The 15,467-nt window shown below is 42.3% G+C and overlaps 1 protein-coding gene and 1 non-coding gene across 4 annotated transcripts in view; one reads left to right on the forward strand and one right to left on the reverse strand.

The window, feature by feature from the left end:
• Nucleotides 1-15,467, forward strand: part of GNPTAB (N-acetylglucosamine-1-phosphate transferase subunits alpha and beta) — an 86,794-nt gene that overhangs the window by 39,888 nt on the left and 31,439 nt on the right. For all 3 annotated transcript variants that reach the window (XM_060112820.1, XM_060112821.1, XM_060112822.1), the window contains 2 exons: nucleotides 10,690-10,754; nucleotides 11,024-11,158. In XM_060112820.1, the coding sequence (XP_059968803.1) occupies nucleotides 10,690-10,754; nucleotides 11,024-11,158 (200 nt within the window). The remainder of the gene's footprint in view (nucleotides 1-10,689; nucleotides 10,755-11,023; nucleotides 11,159-15,467) is intronic.
• On the reverse strand, nucleotides 99-204 carry LOC132499700 (U6 spliceosomal RNA). Its single transcript, XR_009533928.1, has one exon. It is a non-coding gene; the product is annotated as a U6 spliceosomal RNA (small nuclear RNA).

The following is a 15,467-nucleotide window of genomic DNA, read 5'->3' on the forward strand; positions in this document are numbered from 1 at the left end:
CTGCTTGTAAATTTTGGAGATTAATCCTTTGTCAGTTGCTTCATTTACAAATATTTTCTCCCATTCTGAGGGTTGTCTTTTCGTCTTCTTTATGTTTAAAAAATATGGAACGCTTCACGAATTTGCGTGTCATACTTGCACAGGGGCACGCTGATCTTCTCTGTATTGTTCCAATCTTAGTATATGTGCTGCCAAAGCAAGCACTAGCTTTCTTTTGTTTTTTTCTTTTTTTTAAGTTTTGAATTTTATTTATTTTTTTATACAGCAGGTTCTTATTAGTTATCAATTTTATACACATCAGTGTATACATATCAGTTCCAATCGCCCAATTCATCACACCACCATCCCCACCCACCAGCGGCTTCCCCCCTTGGTGACCACGTTTGTTCTCTACATCTGTATCTCAACTTCTGCCCTGCAAACCGGTTCATCTGTACCATTTTTCTAGGTTCCACATACATGCGTTAATATACGATATTTGTTTTTCTCTTTCTGACTTACTTCACTCAGTGTGACAGTCTCTAGATCCGTCCACGTCTCAACAAATGACTCAATTTTGTTCATTTTTATGGTTCAGTAATATTCCATTGTATATATGTACCACGTCTTCTTTAGCCATTCGTCTGCTGATGGGCATTTAGGTTGCTTCCATGACCTGGCTATTGTAAATAGTGCTGTAATGAACATTGGGGTGCATGTGTCTTTTTGAATTATGGTTTTCTCTGGGTATATGCCCAGTAGTGGGATTGCTGGATCATACTGTAATTTTATTTTTAGTTTTTTAAGGAACCTCCATACTGTTTTCCATAGTGACTGTATCAATTTACATTCCCACCAACAGTGCAAGAGGGTTCCCTTTTCTCCACACCCTCTCCAGCATTTGTTGTTTGTAGATTTTGTGATGATGCCAATTCTAACTGGTATGAGGTGATACCTCATTGTAGTTTTGATTGCATTTCTCTAATAATTAGTGATGTTGAGCAGCTTTTCATGTGCTTCTTGGCCATCTGTATGTCTTCTTTGGAGAAATGTCTATTTAGGTCATCTACCCATTTTTGGATTGGGTTGTTTGTTTGTTTAATATTGAGCTGCATGAGCTGTTTATATATTTTGGATATTAATCCTCTGTCCGTTGCTTTGTTTGCAAATATTTTCTCCCATTCTGAGGGTTGTCTTTTCGTCTTGTTTATGGTTCCCTATGCTGTGCAAAAGCCTTGAAGTTTCATTAGGTCCCATTTGTTTATTTTTGTTTTTATTTCCATTACTCTAGGAGGTGGATCAAAAAAGATCTTGCTGTAATTTATGTCAAAGAGTGTTCTTCCTCTATTTTCCTCTAAGAGTTTTATAGTGTCCGGTCTTACATTTAGGTCTCTAATCCATTTTGAGTTTACTTTTGAGTATGGTGTTAGGGAGTGTTCTCATTTCATTCATTTACATGTAGCTGTCCAGTTTCCCAGCACCACTTATTGAAGAGACTGTCTTTTTCCATTGTATATCCCTGCCTCCTTTGTCATAGATTAGTTGACCATAGGTGCATGGTTTTATCTCTGGGATTTCTATCTTGTTCCATTGATCTATGTTTCTGTTTTTGTACCAGTACCATATTGTCTTGATTACTGTAGCCACATAGTATAGTCTGAAATCAGGGAGTCTTATTCCTCCAGCTCCGTTTTTTTCCTTCAAGACTGCTTTGGCTATTTGGGGTCTTTTTGTCTCCATACAAATTTTAAGATTTTTTGTTCTAGTTCCTTAAAAAATGCCATTGGTAATTTGATAGGGATTGCATTGAATCTGTAGATTGCTTTGGGTAGTATAGTCATTTTCACAATATTGATTCCTCCAATCCAACAACATGGTATATCTCTCCATCTGTTGGTATCATCTTTAATTTCTTTCATCAGTGTCTTGTAGTTTTCTGCATACAGGTCTTTTGTCTCCCTAGGTAGGTTTATTCTTTTTGTTGGAATGGTAAACGGGAGTGTTTCCTTAATTTCTCTTTCAGATTTTTCATCATTAGTGTATAGGAATGCAAGAGATTTCTGTGCATTAATTTTGTATTCTGCAACTTTACCAAATTCATTGATGAGCTCTAGTAGTTTTCTGGTGGCATTTTTAGGATTCTCTATGTATAGTATCATGTCATCTGCAAACAGTGACAGTTTTACTTCTTCTTTTCCAATTTGTATTCCTTTTATTTCTTTTTCTTCTCTGATTGCCATGGCTAGGACTTCCAAAACTATGTTGAATAATAGTGGTGAGAGTGGACATCCTTGTCTCGTTCCTGATCTTAGAGGAAATGGTTTCAGTTTTTCACCATTGAGGATGATGTTTGCTGTGGGTTTGTCGTATATGGCCTTTATTATGTTGAGGTAGGTTCCCTCTATGCCCACTTTCTGGAGAGTTTTTATCATAAATGGATGTTGAATTTTGTCAAAACCTTTTTCTGCATCTATTGAGATGATCATATGGTTTTTCTTCTTCAGTTTGTTAATATGGTGTATCACATTGATTGATTTGTGTATATTGAAGAATCCTTGCATCCCTGGGATAAATCCCACTTGATCATGGTATATGATCCTTTTAATGTGTTGTTGGATTCTGTATGCTAGTATTTTGTTGAGGATTTTTGCATCTATATTCATCAGTGATATTGGTCTGTAATTTTCTTTTCTTCTAGTATCTTTGTCTGGTTTTGGTATCAGGGTGATGGTGGCCTCATAGAATGAGTTTTGGAGTGTTCCTTCCTCTGTACTTTTTGGGACGAGTTTGAGAAGGATGGGTGTTAGCGCTTCTCAAATTGTTTGATAGAATTCACCTGTGAAGCCATCTGGTCCTGGACTTTTGTTTGTTGGAAGATTTTTAATCACAGTTTCCATTTCATTACTTGTGATTGGTCTGTTCATATTTTCTATTTCTTCCGGGTTCAGTCTTGGAAGATTTTACTTTTCTAAGAATTTGTCCATTTCTTCCAGGTTGCCCATTTTATTGGCATAGAGTTGCTTGTAGTAGTCTCTCGGGATGCTTTGTATTTCTGCAGTGTCTGTTGTAACTTCTCCTTTTTCATTTCTAATTGTATTCATTTGAGTCCTCTCCCTCTTTTTCTTGATGAGTCTGGCTAATGGTATATCAATTTTGTTTATCTTCTCAAAGAACCAGCTTTTAGTTTTATTGATCTTTGCTATTGTTTTCTTTGTTTCTTTTTCATTTATTTCTGCTCTGATCTTTATGATTTCTTTCCGTCTGCTAACTTTGGGTTTTGTTTGTTCTTCTTTCTCTAGTTCCTTTAGGTGTAAGGTTAGATTGTTTATTTGAGATTTTTCTTGTTTCTTTAGGTATGCTTATATAGCTTTAAACTTCCCTCTTAGGACTGCTTTTGCTGCATCCCATAGGTTTTGGATCATCGTGTTTTCTTTGTCATTTGTCTCTAGGTATTTTTTGATTTCCTCTTTCATTTCTTCAGTGATCTCTTGTTTATTTAGTAACGTATTGTTTAGTCTCCATGTGTTCTTGTTTTTTACGTATTTTTCCCCTGTAATTCATTTCTAATCTCTTAGTGCTGTCGTCAGAAAAGATACTTGATATGATTTCAATTTTCTTAAATTTACCGAGGTGTGATGTGTGACCCAAGAAGTGATCTATCCTGGAGAATGTTCCATGCGCAGTTGAGAAGAAAGTATAATCTGCTGTTTTTGGATGGAACGTCCTATAAATATCAATTAAATCTATCTGGTCTGCTGTGTCATTTAAAGCTTCTGTTTCCTTATTTATTTTCATTTTCGATGATCTGTCCATTGGTGTAAGTGAGGTGTTAAAGTCCCCACTATTATTGTGTTACTGTCGATTTCCTCTTTTATAGCTGTTAGCAGTTGCCTTATGTATTGAGGTGCTCCTATGTTGGGTGCACATATATTTATAATTGTTATATCTTCTTCTGGGATTGTTCCCTTGATCATTATGTAGTGTCCTTCCTTGTCTCTTGTAACACTCTTTATTTTAAAGTCTGTTTTATCTGATATGAGTATTGCTGCTCCAGATTTCTTTTGGCTTCCATTTGCATGGAATATCTTTTTCCATCCCTTCACTTTCAGTCTGTATGTGTCCCTAGGTCTGAAGTGGATCTCTTGTAGACAGCATATATATGGATCTTATTTTTGTATCCATTCAGCAAGTCTGTGTCTTTTGGTTGGAGCATTTAATCCATTCATGTTTAAGGTAATTATAGATATGTATGTTCCTATGACCATTTTCTTAATTGTTTTGGGGTTTTTTTTGTAGGTCCTTTTCTTCTCTTGTGTTTCCCACTTAGATTAGTTCCTTTAGCATTTGTTGTAGAGCTGGTTTGGTGGTGCTGAATTCTCTTAGCTTTTGCTTTCTGTAAAGCTTTTGACTTCTCTATGGAATCTGAATGAGATCCTTGCCGGGTAGAGTAATCTTGGTTGTAGGTTCTTCAGTTTCATCACTTTAAGTATATCATTCCACTCCCTTCTGGCTTGTAGAGTTTCTGCTGAGAAATATTAACCTTATGGGAGTTTCCTTGTATGTTATTTGTCATTTTTCCCTCGCTGCTTTCAACAATTTTTCTTTGTCTTTAATTTTTGCCAATTTGATTACTGTGTGTCTCGGTGTGTTTCTCCTTGGGTTTATCCTGTATGGGACTCGCTGTGCTTCCTGGACTTGGGTGAGTATTTCCTTTCCCATGTTAGGGAAGTTTTCGACTATAATCTCTTCAAATATTTTCTCTGGTCCTTTCTCTCTCTCTTCTCCTTCTGGGACCCCTGTAATGCGAATGTTGTTGTGTTTAATGTTGTCCCAGAGGCCTCTTAGGCTGTCTTCATTTCTTTTCATTCTTTTTTCGTTATTCTGTTCTGCAGCAGTGAATTCCTCCATTCTGTCTTCCAGGTCACTTATCCGTTTTTCTGCCTCAGTTATCCTGCTATTGAGTCTTTCTAGTGTAGTTTTCATTGCAGTTATTGTATTGTTCATCTCTGTTTGTTTGTTCTTTAATTCTTCTAGGTCTTTGTTAAACATTTCTTGCATCTTCTTGATCTCTGCCTCCATTCTTTTTCCGAGGTCCTGGATCATCCTCACTATCGTTATTCTGAATTCTTTTTCTGGAAGGTTGCCTATCTCCACTTCATTTAGTTGTTTTTCTGGGGTTTTATCTTGTTCCTTCATCTGGTACATAGCCCTCTGCCTTTTCATTTTGTCTGTCTTTCTGTGAATGTGGTTTTTGTTCCACAGGCTGCAGGATTGTAGTTATTCTTGCTTCTGCTCTCTGCCCTTTGGTGGATGAGGCTATCTAAGAGGCTTGTGTAAGTTTCCTGATGGGAGGGACTGGTGGTGGGTAGAGCTGACTGTTCCTCTGATGGGCAGAGCTCAGTAAAACTTTAATCCACTTGACTGTTGATGGGTAGGGCTGGGTTCCCTCCCTGTTGGTTGTTTGGCTGAGGCAACCCAACACTGGAGCCTACCTGGGCTCTTTGGTGGGGCTGATGACAGACTCTGGGAGGGCTCACATCAAGTACTTCCCAGAACTTCTGCTTTTGGTGTCCTTGTCCCCACAGTGAGCCACAGCCACCCCTGCCTCTTCACGAGACCCTCCAACACTAGCAGGTAGGCCTGGTTCAGTCTCCCCTGGGGTCACTGCCTCTTCCCCTGGGGTCAGTGCTCCTTGCTCTGGGTCCCGATGCACACACTACCCTGTGTGTGCCCTCCAAGAGTGGAGTCTGTGTTTCCCCCAGTCCTGTTGAAGTCCTGCAGTCAAATCCCACTAGGCTTCAAAGTCTGATTCTCTAGGAATTCCTCCTCTCATTGCCGGACCCCCAGGTTGGGAAGCCTGTCGTGGGGCTCAGAATCTTCACTCCAGTGGGTGGACTTCTGCGGTATAAGTGTTCTCCAGTCTGTGAGTCACCCACCCAGCAGTTATGGGATTTGATTTTACTGTGATTGCGCCCCTCCTACCATCTCATTGTGGCTTCTCCTTTGTCTTTGGTTGTGGGGTATCTTTTTTGGTGAGTTCCAGTGTCTTCCTGTCGATGATTGTGCAGCAGCTAGTTGTGATTGTGGTGTTCTCACAAGAGGGAGTGAGAGCATGTCCTTCTACTCTGCCATCTTGGTTCCTCTCCCACTAGCTTTTTTTTTTAATTGAGGTTTCCTTAAATTAAGGTACTCTGATAACACTTCACCTGAAGAGAAAAAAGAATGATATTATGTTAGCAGTTATAACTCAGTTATAACGTCTATGGAGAGAATCTTGGGTTTATTTCCACTAATTTTATAACATCAGAGACATAAAAGATTATAAATTTTGGTATAAGTAAAATCTGTGTTAAATGACAGTCTTCTAAACACTGTTTTTGAATTTCCACTTGGGTTTTTATTTGACTATCCTACTATTATATTGATTCATTCAGTAAAGATTTGTCAAGCCACTGCTCTTTAGTTGGTTGTTGTTGTAGGCAAACAGCAGAGAAAAAAAAGGCACGTTCCTGCCTTCGTGGAGCTTCCATTTTTAGTGGGCCACAAACTCACTCTTTTTTTAAAAAATTTTTATTTATTCTTGGCTGTGTTGGGTCTTCGTTTCTGCGCGAGGGCTATCTCTAGTTGTGGCGAGCGGGGGCCACTCTTCATCGCGGTGCGCGGGCCTCTCACTGTCGCGGCCTCTCTTGTTGCAGAGCACAAGCTTCCGACGCGCAGCTCAGTAGTTGTGGCTCATGGGCCTTGTTGCTCCACGGCGTGTGGGATCTTCCCAGACCAGGGCTCGAACCCGTGTCCCCTGCATTGGCAGGCAGATTCCCAACCACTGCACCACCAGGGAAGCCCCACAAACTCACTCTTTATCATCCTTAGTTATTGAGATCCAGGATCACAAAATTCTTTTTTTTTTTTTTTTTTAAAGCTGAGTTGTTGTTGTTTTTTTAAATTTATTTTTGTCTGTGTTGGGTCTTCGTTGCTGTGCACAGGCTTTCTCTAGTTTCGTCGAGTGGGGGCTGCTCTTAGTTGCGGTGTGTGGGCTTCTCACTGCGGTGGCTTCTCTTGTTGCGGAGCACGGGCTCTAGGCGTGCGAGCTTCAGTAGTTGTGGCACATGCGCTCAGTAGTTGTGGCTCACGGGCCCTAGCGCGCACACAGGTTCAGTAGTTGTGGCGCGTGGGCTTAGTTGCTCCGCGGCATGTGGGATATTCCTGGACCAGGGCTCGAACCTGTGTCCGCTGCATTGGTGGGCAGATTCTTAACCACTGCACCACCAGGGAAGCCCACAGAATTCTTTGTTAAAGGACCAGGTAGTAAGTATTTTAGGCCTTGTGGGCCAAGAGGCAAAATGGCAGATATTATGTAGGTATTTGTATAAACGGTTTACCATTTTAAAATGTCAAAATTGTGTTTAGCTTGGGGCCATACTAAATTCGGCAGTGGCTAGATTTTGGACCGTGGACTGCCAAACCCTGATCTAGATTAAAAACTTTTAGCCATGTTTGGCATTTAAAAAAAATCTCATTTAGCATCTTTCCAGTTAATCATTGAGATCTGTTGATTTTTTTCCTTTCTCAAATGTGTCATTTCTGCCCCTCTCCCGGTTACCATGCCACTTCCCTTGTGTCCACCGATTGGACAGTCCTCCTGCAGTCAACCATCCTGCCCTGCGGCCGGGGCCTGCGTCTCCTCAGCAAAATGGTTTTTCCAGTCAAGCTTATCCCTTTGATGTTTAGGAAATGAATTTCCTCCTGTGACACTTGATTTTACCTCTGGACTACATTGACTTTTACAAGGAATTACAAAGTGCCTCCTTATAGCTCTCTCACACTGATTAAATTTATACCCATTGGGATCCTACAGAACTAATGTAATCCGTTTCCTGTGTGACATTTCTTCTTCTTCCTTTAGCTGTCTCTTAGGGGCTTATCTGCACCCTAGTTTGCTCTTCTCAGAATGAGCTTTAGTTTCTATTCCTTTAAAAGTGTTTCAACTGGAATTGAACATTCTGTTTCAGTGTGGTTCAGTCTTCAAAGAGATCAGGACTCTTCATTTGTGAAGTGTTTATTGAGTGCATACTATGTGCCAGGTACTATTCTCAGTGCTGAAGATGCATCAGTGAGCAGATGGACAGAAATCTCGGCCCTCATCAAATTTACATCTTGGAGGGGCTTCCTTGGTGGCACAGTGGTTAAGAATCTGCCTGCCAATGCAGGGGACACAGGTTCGAGCCCTGGCCCAGGAAGATCCCACATGCTGTGGAGCAACTAAGCCTGTGCGCCACAACTACTGAGCCTGCGCTCTAGAGCTTGTGTGCCACAATTACTGAGCTCGCGTGCCACAACTACTGAAGCCCACATGCCTAGAGCCTGTGCTCCACAACAAGAGAAGCCACTGCAATGAGAAGCCCGTGCACCACAATGAAGAGTAGCCTCCGCTCGCTGCAACCAGAGAAAGCCCACACACAGCAACAAAGACCCAACACAGCCCAAAATTTAAAAAATAAATAAATTTAAAAAAATTTACATCTTGGCAGAGGGAGCCAGATAATTGATACAACAAACATACAAGTAAATTATATGGTTTGTAGAAGATAAATGCTGTAGAGAAAAATTGAGCAGAGGAAATTGAGTGCTAGGGCAGACTCCCCAAGAAGGTGATTTTTGAGTGAAAATTTAAAGGAGGTGAGAGAGCCAGCAACATCAATATGTGGGGAAGGAGTGATTCTCCATATATTCCCTATATATAAGGTAAGTGGAATAGCCAGTGCAAAGGCCCTGAGGCAGGAGGGTGTCTGACATGTTTGAAGAAGAGCAGGGAGGCCAGTGTGGCTGGAATAAAGTGAACCAAGGGGGAGAGGGCAAGAGATGAGCCCAGAGAAGTCACAGGGACCAAATGGTATAGGCCTCAGTAACCACAATGGGCTTCAGCTTGCAATCACAGTGCGGTGAGGAATCAATCATTGGAGGGTTTGAGTAGAGGAATGATGTGATCTGACTTATGTTCCAGAAGGATCAGTCTGGCTGCTGTGGTGGGAATAGACTGAGGAGGGGCAAAGCTTGTAATAATTCAGGCAGGGAGGAAGGGGGCTTGGATCAGAGTGGTGGTGAGAAGTGGTTGGACTCTGGACATTCTGAAGGTCCGCTCAGCAGGGTTTCCTGATGGGTTGGTATTGGGGAGTGTCACCCTTCTTACTCTAAGCCCTCTTCTTCTGCCTAAAAGCACAAAATTGGGATGGAAACTCAGTGTGGCCTGAGCATTACTGACTCATACTGAACTCACTGTCCACTAAAACTCCTAAGTCTTTTACATGTGCTAATGCTCAAATACCCCTTTTATTTATTTTTTTAATTTTTTTTCAAGTACTCCTTTTCATTTTTACTTGGTTTGTTGCCAAGTTAAAGATCTTACCTTCATTTATAGGAGATTTTATTTTGCTAGATTTGACTGATTGCTCCAAACAGTCAAGGACTTTGGGGAACCCTTAGTCTGTTATCCAGGATAGTAGCTTCTCTGTCGGCTCCGTGTAAGCCCACACATTTCACAAGCATACCTTCTGTATCTTCCAAAACTTTGATGGATTGTTGAGCAGACCTATAGCAGACCTCCAGAACCCCCCTCTAGGTTGATTGTGGCTTTTACAATTCTACACTCTCTGATCAGAATTGGTTATAATCCGCCTAACTCGAGATCTGGTCTCTGTTAAATCCACAAAGATGCCATGTGTTGTTTAGCTGCCTTCCTGAGATTATGTACAAATACATATTGCTCATCTGTTCGAATTGTCTGATTTACCAGTATAGAATCCACCATATCAATGGGGAGAGACAGACAGACAGACAGACAGACGGAGGCAGAGTGAGGTGTGTATCTGTTAAATTTACCCACAGTGAACTCGTGCTCTTAGCACTCAGTACTTTCTTTAAAGATAAACAGTATATTGTGAAGACTTTCTTTTCTCCAGTGCTCACCAACTGTATTTTTCTGATACATTTGAGACTCTTGCTCAGGATCCACACCCATCTTGCAGGCTATAATCTGCAGACCCTGCTTTCTGTGCCCATTTTGAGGATCAGAATTGCAGCCTTCCAACCTCTCCTGTTTTCCATGGTCCCCGAATGTCAGCAGGTTTGCTGATCTCATTTGTTCCCGTCACTTTAGAACTCTCTCCCAGTAGGGCTGTGTCATCACCCTCCTCACCCCCAACTGAATCTGCTCTAATCACATTACCTGATGAATCTTAGGAATTCACTGTGACTCTGGAGGAACCTTAGGAGAGTCGTAAGTGGCTCCCCACCGTTCATCTAAATGCCACTGGCCTTGCTTTCAAAGCCCTCTTCTGGTTGCCCTGTTTTTCCTAGCACCCACCACTCCCAGACGTTTTACTCTCGTCAAACAATTTTGTTTTTTAAATTAAACATGTCGATGTTTGATGTTTGCTTCTACCTCTGTGATTTCTGTCCGTCACTTCTACGTTTCTTCTGCCCACACGAGTCTCTCCTTCAGTATTGCAAAATTTAACGTTTAATTGTACAACTATTTACATTTGTTCCCCTTTTGTTAGATGGGTTAATTTTGTCTCCCCCAACTACCTTTTCTTTGAGACCATGTATTATACTGGTTGAACAGCTCTCAAAATGCCTTGTACAGTGTCCTGCCAGACATCATAGTTAAGTATTCACTAAAAACATGCTTGTTTATTGTATTCTCTATTGTAGTTGAAGATGCCCACACTGGAATTTTTAAAGGAAACAGCAGACAGACAGTTTGGAGGGGCTATTTGGTATGTTACTTTAAATTAACTGTATTTTTGCAGTAGATTAGAATAGAAATATGAGAAATAAAACTGTTTTACTTTGAGAGGCTTTTTAATGTTTACTTTTCCTCTAAGCCTAGCTTTCTAGTACTAGTGAATATCAATTTAAATAATTGTAATATTCTTATTTTGAAGCTCGTGTGATGCAATAGATATTTACTAGTTTTCTCAGCCGTAAGTTTTCACCAGCCTTATGATGTGGAACGTGAGTTGTGTTTTTCCTCTTTTTATTTTAGACAACAGATAAGGAAGTCCCTGGGTTAGTGCTAATGCAAGATTTGGCTTTCCTGAGTGGATTTCCACCTACATTCAAGGAAACAAATCAACTGAAAACAAAATTGCCAGAAAATCTTTCTTCTAAAATAAAACTGGTAAGAGCATAGAAAATAGAGCAATTAGTATAGCACATCCCATTTCATGCGTGCCTCTTCTCTGTGGCCCCCTTTGTTATAGTATAGCCAACAATCATAAGAAGCAAAGAGGGTCTCAATTCTGTCACAGTGTTGTCATGAAGAAGCTCTTTATTTGTAGAAGATCCTCCCTTTTTACTCTTTATTTGGGCAAAATTCTGAGTCTTAACTTGGTTTGTTGGTTTCCCAGACAGAAGCAGGATTCATTTGTTTAACAAATGAGCTTCTACTGTGTGTCAGGTGCTGTTCTACCTGCTGAGAATGTAGCAGTGGACAAAGCAGACAAAAGCCCTGATGGCAGTGGAAGCATGGAAGGAGGGGATGGGGGGAAATCAGACATGTGGTGGTAGGTACACACAGGCTCCTGTGGATTTATGAAGAGCTTCCACTCACAGAGGGGGGATGCTTCAGATTTTCGGAACATTTGATAATGTGAAACCTTCATTCATTAATAGCTAGTTGAGCCACTAACGTATTTAGTATTTATACTTATTAACTCTTCACACTTGACCACCGAGGCCATTCGTGAGTTGACTTTGGAGATGGTGACATGTCTTTCCATAACATTTCTTGTTCTCAGAGCCATCCGTCTGATTCATGTAGGGCACAGTCCGTGTGGGTGTACTTTCCTTTTGACCTTATGCCAAGATGCCTGCTCTTCTGTCAGAAACAGTCCAGGTTGTAAAACGTGAATGTTTCTTCTCTCAGACTAGAGGGCATAACGTTCTTGGCTCAGAATTTGTTAGGCTCTGCTTTTCTTGATTTTACAAAAAAATGTTCTTTACATTCTGCCACTGTGTTTAGCTTCCTGCTTCTCAGTCCCTGCTCTTCTGGATGTCATTTAACAGTTGGGAGGTGAAAGGGTGGAGGTAGTGGCAGGGAGAGCTGTGACTCAGGGAGGGGTGGTTATTTAGTTCATGTCTGGACCATGTTTTCTCTCTGCCGGTCAAAGTTCCCTTTAACTTGTTTCCTTTTCCCCTTAAGTGTTTCACTGTTTTAAGATACATTGTATTACCTTTGTAAATACCATGGTAATATGAATGACATTTATGCTTTTTCTTTTCTTCGTATTTTCCTCCATAACTTTCTTTATGGTACCTGGAAGTATGGTGATGCCCAGCTAGATTAGGGTTGAGTTATTTCTTAATCTGCAGTTATTTTAAAATAGATATTATCATATTCCTCCTTCCCTGAATTATTTTTAGTATGGATTTGGACAGATAAAACCATAGATTAGCATTCATTTCAGCCAATGTTTATTTGGCTTCTTGGCTTCCTAGCTGTTGGTTCTACAGTTACAGACATATGCATATCTGCACTTTTGATCAGCATATCTGCTGCTAGGTGGGCGTGTCCTGCCAAAGATCACCAGCCCAAGTCGTGGTCACCCCGCAGCAAACTAGTTTTTGGGCAGTGTGGAGTGGTGTGTGCCAGGAGACGCTGGGGGCGCAGGAACTTGAATTGGGCAGTAGCACCACCAGGCTCGGTCCATGGGGACACCCCCTCCTCCATCATTCACCCCGTTGGAGGTTGATCTGGATTCCCCAGACTTGTCTTTGTGGAGGCCAGCGCCTCCTGGAGGGTACAGCCAATTAGTCACAGTGTGCATTGCAGCTCATTGTCACAATGCCAGCACCTGCAATTGGCTTCAGGGATGAGGACTTCTGATTTTTTGGAGGCTAGAGAGAAAACGAGAAAGAGGAAGCACAGAAGGAGAGTGTCAGTATTCAAGCCTGGTTCTCCAAGGTACTCTCTTTCCTTGGGTCCCACTTCCTGATTCTATTATGGGCACCCTGAGAACGAAGTTTCCAGTCACTGGGTTCCCAGTCCCTTTAGTGAGCGTTGATTAAACACCTGCTGTTGTGCCGGGAACTGTGCTAAGGATAACTGAGTGACTAAAATCACTTAGTGTTTGGGTGTGATTGCTTCCAAACAGAGTGTTTATACAAAGTGCTGGGAGAACATGTGGGCTTCGGTTGTACTGCAGGCAAAGACGGCTTTGCAGAATAGGAAACATTTTGGCTGGGGCCGTGCACAGAACAGCCGTTCTTCCAGCAGAGAAGCCAGTGGGAAAGACCTTTCTGAGGGGAGGGAACAGCTTGAGCAGAGGGCTAGGGGCTTGCAAGTAAATGGTCTTTTCAGAGAACCAAGGCAGCTGTTCCAGAGGCCAGAGCCCAGGTGGGGATTTTCCTGATGCTGAGACTGGGAAGTTAGGCAGAGGCCAGATTGAGAAAGATCCCCTGGTGAGGAGCCCGGACTCTATCCTGGAGGCAGAGAGCATCTTGAGGAGGAGGACCCCGTTCAGTTCTGCAGAACACGGGAGGGGAAGGTGTGGCAGGTAGACATTGAACAGGAAGCCGGAGGCAGGCAAGCCAGGTCAGCCACTGCTGCCGTAGCCCAGCAAGACACTCAGGTTCCACAAGTGCCTTGGCAGTGGCGCCAGTGATGAGAGTGCTTCCAGAAGCATCTGAGAGCAACCTTCAGCACGACCTGGTGACTTACTAGCTACTGGAGGAGATGGAAGGGGAAATGAAAGGGGATGTGGGTGTGACCAGTGAAGATGGATGTGGTGGCATTAACCACACTCAGAGTTTCATGGGAGAAGCGAGATTTTCAGAAGGACACTGAGAGCTCGGTTTGGGGTGTTACGTGGGAGGTGCCTTGTGGCATGTGGGAGGGAGGGCCATTAGACACTGGGCTTCAGGACCTGAGCAGCTGAACCTCTGTGCCCTCCCAGGCTCCTCCAGGGGGCCTTTGCCAAGGCCTGTGGACCCCAAGCCACCTAGCACTCAGTTCTGTCCCAGAGACCCTGGCCGGGCTGTGAGCATCTCAGGACAGGTACTGCCTACTCATCTTGTGCTAGTGATCACCTTAGGAAAATGTCTGAAATTTCAGAATAGTTTTCTAGAATAAAAGCAGCTTGGATAGAAGAGATTAATTAAGATAAGGGTATTTTCCAAATAAATTTAAAATTAGGATATTAAAATACTACATTTATTTATCCTAGAGTAGTGATTTTTGCACTCCAGGGAGCCCCTCCAGGGTTCTGTGGGAGCCACTGTGGGAGAGGCTGGGGGAGGGCAGCGAGACTGTTAGGTACCCAGATAGAACAGACAGAATGTTCGCCCTGCGTGGCCCACCTCCCCTCCGTCCCCTACATAGTGAGGCCGAATAGTGACTGCGGTGAGAGCTGACCTTGGGTGAGTGCTTTGTGTACCAGCCACTGTTAAGGTGAGAGAAAGTAATCAGTCAGGAAGACAACACACGTGTGCATGCGCACGCATGCGTGCACACACACACACACACACAATTTGCAGTAAGAGTTAATGCCTACATAATAAAAAGGGCCTATATAAACTCTACTTTTGGCCTATATAAACTCAGGAAGCTTTGCAAGATGAGCTAAATATAGTCATGTAGCATATACAAGAGATCAGAATGAGCCCAAAGTAATTTGTTTGTCTGTTTTATAAATTAGGAAAGAAGGCTAAGAAATTGGCCCTATTAGAAGAGCCAGTTCAGCAGAAGGATGTTGCTGTCCTAGATGACTGGTTTTCAACTCTCTCCCTGCTTTTTAAGCTCTGAAAGCTTCTTTTCACAGGAAATTGTATGATACAGAGTTAAAACAAAAAACGTATCAAGGGTAGTGTGGGCTCTGGTCAAGGCGGGGGAGCCTGCCTGTAAAACATGTTGGTGCTTCTGTTCCCTCCTGGATTTATGGTTCCTTTGAAAACGTTGCCTCTCAAGGTGGTTTTCCTGTGGAAGCACTTCAAGCAGCCCTGCCATGACACCCATCGTAGGTGTGGGCACAAGAGCTGTTAGACACCTGCTGGCAGGTGTTCACCAGTGTTCAGCGAAGTTACCTTGCAGGGCTTTCCCTAGTGTAGGCAGATGGGTAATATTCTAGAACAGAGGTCACAAACTGCTGACCAGATGTGTTTTGTTTGAATGCATGCCAATCAAAAATATTTGTGCTACCATTGAAAACCAGGAGATTTCATGTAACACTGGGGATTCTGGCCTCTCCAGAGATCTGGCAGCCTTTGTCACTATTGACTAGTGGCTGCAGTTTTCAGATGGGCCCTGAGATGTCCCATTTGCCAAAGCCCCTGACTCCGTCTTGTTTCTAAATACTTGGCCCATTGCATCATTTGGGAAATGGGTCTGGCCTGTTCAGGTCTTCTGTTTTTGGTGATACTGGCTTACTATTTCATACATGTATGTGAAACTTTTAATCTTTTAAATATATGTAATATACATTTAATATGTA

The sequence above is a fragment of the Mesoplodon densirostris genome, chromosome 11, assembly GCF_025265405.1.
Source record: "Mesoplodon densirostris isolate mMesDen1 chromosome 11, mMesDen1 primary haplotype, whole genome shotgun sequence".
Lineage (NCBI taxonomy): Eukaryota > Metazoa > Chordata > Mammalia > Artiodactyla > Ziphiidae > Mesoplodon > Mesoplodon densirostris.